The 8,943-nt window shown below is 43.3% G+C and overlaps 1 protein-coding gene across 1 annotated transcript; it reads left to right on the top strand.

Moving 5' to 3' along the window:
* The first annotated feature begins 531 nt into the window (after nt 1–531).
* Nucleotides 532–8,160, top strand: LOC306916245 (uncharacterized protein). The gene is made up of 4 exons (XM_079494061.1): nt 532–705; nt 3,966–4,880; nt 5,396–5,425; nt 7,288–8,160. Exons 1-4 carry the CDS (start codon nt 690–692, stop codon nt 7,338–7,340), a joined length of 1,014 nt encoding a protein of 337 aa, XP_079350187.1. The 5' UTR covers nt 532–689; the 3' UTR covers nt 7,341–8,160.
* The last annotated feature ends 783 nt before the right edge of the window (nt 8,161–8,943 follow it).

Here is an 8,943-nt window from a genome sequence, read left to right as displayed (position 1 = left end):
AATTATCAATTTCTAATCACTGGAGCAATTATTTTGTATTTCTTGTCCACATTTGGAGTTACATCATGGCAAGGTAACTACACAACCCAAACCTCAACAAAAGTGGTCTTACCCTTTAAATGTCTTGATGAATTGAAAATGGAGAACCCTGATGTAAAACAAGTCTTAATAGCAGATTTTGTATTGAAATGTACAGTACATTTCAACCAGGTCAAAACAAAATCTGCTATTGTACATTATGTACCCATGCTACATGCCGTGAATAACATTTTCAATCAATCAAATCAACTTCCCTTATATTTAATCTTATCTTGAGTCTAATAGAAACTGATTCGTAGCGCGCCTGTGTCGCGCGCGAAAACAGCCGACAAGCTCACAATGCGTTGCGGGTTTAGTTGTGAACCCGCGTCGGCTGTTTTTCGCGCGCCACTGTGGCGGGCGCCGGGCACGCAACGCAACCGCAACCTATGCACGCAACCTTATGACACAGCCTCCCCCCCCCACACACACACACACACAACGGCCCCACCCACACGGTCGTCACGTCCGGGGGTCCCTCCCTCCTGCTTCCGGTGTGGACACAAGGAGGAGGCTCATAGCTAGCTGACCACTCCGTGTGGAGGACCCACCGTAAACAACTAAAAGTTAGCGAAACGGTTTAACTTCAACGCATCGGTCAGCGAAAAGACATGCATATCAAAACAGGTGAGTTAAAAAAAAAAACTTTTTGCCGAGGTTTCCCTTTCCCTACCTCACAAACAAACGCTTCAAATTCCAGCCGGAGGGCTTTTTTTTCTTTTTTTTTTTTTACACTAGCCATTAATCAGGAGGCTAGCTAGCTTAGCCTAGCCGCTAATATGCTAAGTGTTCGGTGTCAATCGACTCTAAGCGCTTTTTGAATGGAGGTTATGATGAAACTTTTTGGGGGGACTGGCTGCTGCTGTTGTGGCTAAACCTGCTAACTAATGTAGCTTAACGTAACGGTCGAATTGGGGCAATTGTGTTGTGACGTTTTGCTTTTTTTTCTGTGTGTGTGACAGACAGACAGACGGGACATTGTAATGTCCCACTAGCTGGTAGCGGTGGATTAACATGTTGGATCACCGGGGCCTTAAGTTTCGCGTGACAAACGTGGTTGTAAATTCGGCGATAAACCCACGGCGAACGTGGCTGTGCTACTAGCCTTAAGTTTAGCTAACGCCGTGCTAGCTTAGCTAGCTAGCTGCTGTCTTGTGTTATATATGGCTCTCCAGTCCGTGCCGCATTATTTATAACATGAACCGTAAACAGGGTTTCGTTTCGTTGACTTGAGGCCAGTTAACTTTCACCCAAATCTATTTGCACTGCATATAACTGTCAAAAAAATAATTAACCGTTATGATGATGCTGCCTTACTTAATGTTATCCTGGACCTGTGTTGTAATAAAAATGTTGGTTGGCCCTTCCGGCCGGTCGGTCTGTTGCCCCAAACAACTTTTTAGAAGAAGGAAAAATAAGGTAATTCCACAAGTAATCTTGACAACAGCTCGTTCTCTTGGCATTGATGTGATGTATTGCCTGTTGTATACAGTTAGGCGCTGTGTGTCAAACCCATAGAGTATATATATATATATAAGGTCAAACCGCCAAGACATTTCCAGAATGCGCCGTACGGACACCAATATTACATCAGTCTGAGAGACATTGATTTGAGCGCTTTAGCAGGAGCCATCCCCGTACTACTGGCTTGTGTAGTCAGGGGATATTAATACAATCTGGGAATACATTTCTTACCAAGAATTTTCTTCCCCCATGTGTTTGTAAAAAGTGTCTACTAACATATCCCACCTTGGTTTCTATTCAACCACCCTAGGGGAATTTTTGACAGCTGCAAAGGTTGGGGTACCATACAACCATTATAATGAAATTTAGAACATTTTACCGTATAATGGTTGTATGGTACCCCGACTTTCAGCAGCTGTCAAAAATTCCCCTAGGGTGGGTGAACCAACTTGGGATATGTTGGTAGACACCTTTACAATCGCATTGGTGAAGAAAAGTCTTGGTAAGAAATGTATTCCCAGATTTGACATTATATATCGTATATATCATAAAACCCCCTGACTAATTTTTCCCACGGACATACAAAAGAGTGGACAATAATATTACCATAAACACATTTAAAGAGCGATTCCTGAATGACCATGACATGTCTGTAACTCTAAGAGTGTCTATGTAGTTCCATTTGTACACTCTCAGAGTTAACCCATTTTGACCTGAGATCAGATTCTAAAAATGTCTTCTACATCCTGACAGTTGTCTGAAAAAGCTATGTTTCTATGTCAGTCGTTCAAAAATAGCAGACCTACAAGCTCGTAGCGCGCCACTCTGTGGCACACTATGAGCTTGTAGATCTGCTATTTTTCAATAGCTAAAGCATAACATAATGCTTACACCAAAAGGGGTTCCCGCCCAACATTGGTTAAGGGAGTCCTTGCAAATATAACACCCGAGAACCACTAGTACTAGTTGGACTCCTAATATTATGCCATAGTGTCGTAGTAAATGAGTGTCATACATATTCTGAAGAAATTCAGTATTTTTGGTCTTGTGATCAAAATTAGAACATTATAATGGTGTTTAAAGAAGAAGAAAAAAGAACATCAAACATTCACCACGGACAAGCGCAAGTCTTTGCAACAGGCACATTTGTCGGCGTACGGACACATTGATGACGCCTGCGCTTTAGCCATTTACCCATTTAGACCCGAGGACGATTCTACAAATGCCTTCTAAATCCTGACCGTTTTCTGAAAAACAAAAAATGTTTCTATGTCAGTTCTCAAACATTTTCATGTCAAGGACCCCCAAAAATATATGAAATTGGCCGCCGACCCGCATCTGAAAATATGATGTTCCAGGGACCCCCTCATAAGCAAAGATTTCAGTTAAATCGTGCGCTCTGAAAGAATATATATTCAATGATTTGCGCCACATTTTCAAGATTTTTCTAAAATGGCAGATCTACAAGCTCGTATCGCGGCACTCTGTGCGATTGTAGGTCTGCTATTTTTCAATAGCTATAGTATAACCTAATGCTATAAACACAAAGGGATTCCCGTCCAGAATGGGTTAATGAATGTAAGTGATAAACAAGCAGTGAATATTGAAAACCAGGACATTTAACTTAAGTGCCTTATGGATATTGTCTTTGTCAGGACTTGGCTTGACACTTGACATTGACATTCCCAGTCAAAGCAGTCCCGGTTCCCGGTCATCACACATTCTAATCTAGACCATGCCTAAAGTCTAATCTATTGGTTTTCAACCAGTGGTCCGGGGACCACCAATGGTCCTTGAGGGGGTTCCAGGTGGTCCTCAGCTAAATGGTGTTGGTAACCAAATGGACGCTTACGGGTTAATTATTGTTAAACATCTGCATCGCTTACTTTACAAGAAGTCTATACAATTAGAGAATGCAGAAGAATGGATAATTTGATCAAAGTTTGCCTGTTATCTGACTTATCTCCTATGACTTGTCTACTATGGTATATCAACACCGACAAGTTGTCATAATCTTATCCGTCAACATTTTCTAAGGTTTGCGTCTTGAGCGTCAAAATCTCATCAAATGGTGGTCCATGGCTCAAAGGCCAAATAATCAGAATAAAATAGAACAGCGCACATCCTCCGATCTTGGTGCTGAGCTAAACTGTTAAGCTAACAGTAACATATATCATGAAGAAAAGCAAAGGCTTGCAACTCACTTTTGTAAATGCACCAAGTACTCTAAAAAGACCAATACCGGTTGAAACGTATGTCCTGCCTGCAGTGATTGTAAATAAACACTTGGAGCATTACAAAAGTGAGCTGCGAGCCTTTGTTTTTCTTCAAAGGCCAAATAAGTAATGGGCCTTGATATGAAAAAGGTTGAATGAATTCCTAATGAAGTCTAATCTCTACGTTTTCGTTTCTCCCGTGCCCAGGTACATGGGAATCGAACAACGCTGCCTGTGAGACCGATGCCCTGTGTGACCCAGCAGTCCTCGTTTCCTCCACCGCCGCCGCCACCACCACCAACTCAGAACCGCACATTCGCAACCGACGCCTGTCCCCTGGCTCAGGAAACGGTGGAGGCGGAGGAGGCTGCACCGCTGGCGTAGACCAACAACAACAGACCCGTCGTGTTTCGCCCGCCGGCACTCCCGAGGGCAACCACCAACCGAGCGGACCCGGCCACCACACGTCGTCGCACCACCCCTTCGCCTTCCGCGGCGAGAAGGACCAGCGCCGGGGCCAGCAGCAGCGCCGGGGCGGCCAGCGCAGAGAAGCCCAGAGGGGGCCCGGGGGGGCTGGGGGCCGCACCACCGCCAACGACAGATCTCAGAAGCTGCATCAGAAGGAGCGGTGGGTGGGGGACAGTTTGTCGCTGCTCAAGCCCCCGCCTGCATTCCCGGTGCAGGACAGCCCCGCCAAGCTGCAGCCCGCCGTCAGCTACGCCTCCAAGGTGAAGTCGGGGGCTACAGGCGGCGCGCTGGAGGAGGACCCCCCGGCCATCGGAGTGCTGCTACAGAACCAGTGGGGTCTCAGTTTCATCAGCGAGGCGAGGCCACCGGCGGAAGGCGGTCGGGTCACGGCGCCATGCCCTAGCGTAGCCTCTGCTGCTGTGACACCACTACCACCACCACCACCGACGACAGACGCAACAGAATCAACCAGCCCACCACCACCACAGCAGGGGACGTGTTGCGCAGCAGAGCCCCTTGACGAGGCGACCGTTGTTCCGGCCGCCGCTACCTCCCCGGTCACTCTTAGCCAGTGTCCAGAGGTGGATGACAGTAATGGGAAGCTGCTGCTTAGTTGTCGCCATCTGGTGGAGGCCTTAAAATATCACACTCGCGGTAAGTGGGCCTCTAGTCTAGACCAGCGGTTCCCAAACTTTTTCATGTCAAGGACCCCCAAATTGACACTCATTAGACCCCCATATGAGAAGATATTTAAGGCTATAGCAGTGATTCTCAACCAGTTTAATTTCAAGGACCCCCCCCAGTTTGACATGCATTAGTCTACGGACCCTCATTTAATGGCATTTCTATCTCTGAGACCCCAGTTTATCGTGTAAAATCAATGTTAATTTAACTCTTGAGTGTACAAATGTTCGTTTCCATGTGTACACTCTCAGAGTTATAGACCCATAAGGGTCCATTTGGTTCCAAACCGTCATTTAGCTGGGAACCCCCCTGGAACTCCCTCAAGGACCCCTGGCGGTCTCCGGACTCCCACTTTGGGAACCACTGCTTCTAGAACAATTCAAGCCACTGCACACCACCACCACACACATGGTTGTTTTTGTCTTATCTTGACATTGTCCATTTCACAACATCAGTTTCTAACTGACCTTTTTCTCTTCTCATAGAATGGAATGCTGTCTGTAACAAACAAAAAGGTACGCTCACTCTACACTGTCTGTTCAATGTGCCTTAGCCCATTTAGACCTGAGACTGAATCTACAGATGTCTTCTAAATCCTTAAAGGGGAAAACCACCCATTTTCAACATTTTACTATGTCATTAATATACATTAGAGCTGTTGTGTGAAAATAATAAAAAAGTCCCCCATTCTGTGTTTCTTAGAACTGTAATTATGAAAAGAATCATTAACATGGTGAAACACATCTTGATGACATCATCAGGATGTGTTTCACCATGTTAATGATTTTTTTCAGACCTCTAGTTCTAGGAAACACAGAATGGGGGGACTTTTATTATTCAAATGTTGAAAATGAGTGGAATGCCCCTTTAACAGATTTCTGCCGCTATGCTTTAAAATAATACACATTCAAGGATTTGCAAACATTTCCACGACTTTTGAAAAATAGCAGCAAAGTATAAATTAATTAAAATTGATAGAATCCAAGGTGACACGGATGCTTTCCCCGGTCTTAATTGGTTAAACGTTGAATTTCTTGGGGGCTTCATGTGTGTGAGTCAGGCTTCAAAAATGTGCTCAGACCCCAGTTTCAACTCTCAGCCCTGTCACAATTCAACGGATTCATGTTATCACTGCATTAAATAACCATATATGTATATATAAAGGCTAGATGGCTCAAGGCGGAGTCTCTGACACTTGCTGAGTGGCTACAGTACAGTATGTTCTATAGTCATAACTCGCTCAAATATTGACAGATTTACAAACGGGTTGGTTTAATACAAACGTTATCAACATGGCTGTGATTCAGGATGTTTATTTTTTTTATATGAACGTCGTATAAAAGCATATAAGTATGCGGACGTCTCTGACGTTTATAACAAACCAGACCGTTTGAAAATTGAGCAAGTTTATATGGTTATTTAAAAAGTACATGCCCCATAGACACAATGTTACGCTGCCCCTCGGTAAGATGGCCGCCACGTAGCAACATCGCTCTCATTGGCCAGCAGCGAGGGTTAGCCATCTAGCCTTAATTATTTATATAGATATAGATATATATATATATGGTTGCAACGCTCGTCACGGCACCCCTCCATCATGGTCACGGTCAGTCACAAAAATCAAGCGCTCCCTAACGTGTCGGTAGTTTCACTTCTGCGTTTCCTAGTATGTCTGATTATCACACATTGGCTCTATTCCAAGCTTCTGATCACGGGACATATTCTTGATTATATTCTATGAGTCCTACTCCATCACCATTGGACAATGGAGTACAGTATTGCATCCCAGGAGCCCCGGGAGGGTGACATGACTGCGTCCTTTCTCAATTTAGTGAGTCTAAAGCCCTAACCACACCAAAGGATCAAGACGATTTTTGCGTTGTGCTAGCGGTGTGATATGTCCTGTCAACTTAATACATTTTGACCTGAGGACGATTCTACAAATGCCTTCTAAATCCTTCTGAAAAACCTATGTTTCTATGTCGTTGGTTCTTAAACCTTGTCATGTCGAGGACCTCCAGAAATATATGTAATTGGCCGCCAACTGACCGACTGACTATCTGAAAATATGTTGTTCCAGGGACCCCCCAGAAGCAAAGATTTGAGTTAAAAACGTTTGCTCTGAAAGAATATATATCCAAAGATTTGCGGCACATTTTGACAATTTTTCAAAAATAGCAGATCTGCAAGCTCGTAGCGCGACACTCGGTGCCGCGCTATGAGCTTGTAGATCTGCTATTTCAATAGCTAAAGTATAACACAATGCTTAAAACACCAAAAGGGGTTCCCGCCAGAATAGGTTAAATGTGTAGTCGTGACACGGCCCTAGCAACAGATGAAACAAGCCATTAAACAAAGCTTTGCTTTTTTTTTTCAGACCCGAAAAACAAGGTTGTCTGGTATAAGGATCCCCTGGAGCAGCCGGCCTAGCAGTGTGAGACACTCACTACACACGCACACACAAACACGTCTACACCACACACACACACACGAAAAGGAAAATGGACAAAATTAAAGTTCCCTTCACACACTGCACTCAGGATTACGTCACACTGAGACACTTTGGACTAACTCCTTTGAGATCTACAGCAATGGACTTTTTTAACGCCTTACAAGAAGCCTGCCTTAAGTAATTGGACCTGTTTTCATCGCCTCTTCATGACGATTCTTAGTTTGTGTTAGAGCCGGTCGTTTTTTAAAGAACGATCTCCAAGGAGCTGTCATTGTTTTCTTCTTCTTTTTTTTTTGTTGAGTTGCAGTTTTTACGACCCCTTTTTGTCCTGTCCTCTGTCAAGTCAAGCGACTGGTCAATCACGCACTTTCTAAATCTGTTGTTGTGACCAATCCTTGCGTGCGAACAAACTTTAAACGGAGTGATTTTTCTTCTTTTTTGTATAAAATGGAGAATGTCTTGTACCTGCTTCTATTTCATTGTACACACGAGGGGAATCATGTTAACTAAAAGTTGTTTTTGTTTGGTTTACACGAGGGTGCAGTCAGTGGCACAATAGATTTCACCCGTTACCCCTGTCAGATCTTTATGCTGACCTCCCCCCCTCCCTTTTCTTTTGTTGATTCCCTAAGTGGGTTAGTGTTGCTCATATATATATATCCATAAGGGATATCATGTTAAATAAATTGTTGATTTAATTTTGAAAATGAAATGAAATATATACAATTTACACTGGAGGAGGAATGTAAGTGAACAGTATTGCTTAATAAAATGAATAAACTTGACATTGAGCTTGTAGATCTGCTGTTTTCAAATGATTTTGTACACATTGTACATTTTGAACCTCTGAAATGGGACATTCTGCAATATGAGTACTTTTACTTTTAGTACTTTTAAATAATTACATTTTGATGCTACTTTTGTACTTTTACTTGTAACAGAGTACATCTACATTGCAGTATTTATACTTTTACTTAAGTAAAACATTTGAGTACTTTTTCCACCCCTGCTTTAGGGCCTGGACAAGTGGCAAAGTAATTGTCCGAAGGACAAGTGCCTGCAGACAGATGCCAGGTTATTATTGATCTGGCATTCCATACTGTTTATAGTATCAATGTACAGATTCTACTGTTTGACTCATAGGACCTTTTTGAAACTAGCTCCTCGCCACTCGCCCTACACACTTCCACTCGGTTTGAGCATAGATATATAAACAATAGAGACGGCACTGGAATTCCCCTCCCATCCGGTGCTGTCTCTATTATTTATATATCTATGCTCAAACCAAGTGGAAGTGTGTAGGGTGAGTGGCGAGGAGCTGGTTTCAAAAAGGGGGATAGGCTCTTGGTTTACTTGGTTTACTACAAAAATTGTGAATTATATATAACTTAAATTTTGGATCATGTTCAATTCAGGGGTTGAAAGTTGGAGTACCAAAAATCTAATTTTAATTATGCTTTAAGAAGCTTCTTAAAGCTTGGAATGCTTTAAGAAGCATTCCAAGCATGGCTATGTCCATGCTTGGAATGGATTCAGAACTATGACAACCCCCTAGTTTGACAGGTCACATGCTACATAATG

Source organism: Electrona antarctica (genome assembly GCF_951216825.1).
Source record: "Electrona antarctica genome assembly, chromosome: 23".
NCBI classification, from domain to species: Eukaryota; Metazoa; Chordata; class Actinopteri; order Myctophiformes; family Myctophidae; genus Electrona; species Electrona antarctica.
Note: the sequence above shows the minus strand (reverse complement) of the source record. Positions and strands in the feature narration are given on the sequence as shown.

Excerpts from the sequence above, each read along its gene's own strand:
- LOC306916245 (XM_079494061.1), top strand. Across the intron at positions 4,881-5,395 it reads CTTAAAATATCACACTCGCG|AATGGAATGCTGTCTGTAAC; the intron begins GTAAGTGGGCCT and ends CTCTTCTCATAG. Across the intron at positions 5,426-7,287 it reads TGTCTGTAACAAACAAAAAG|ACCCGAAAAACAAGGTTGTC; the intron begins GTACGCTCACTC and ends TTTTTTTTTCAG.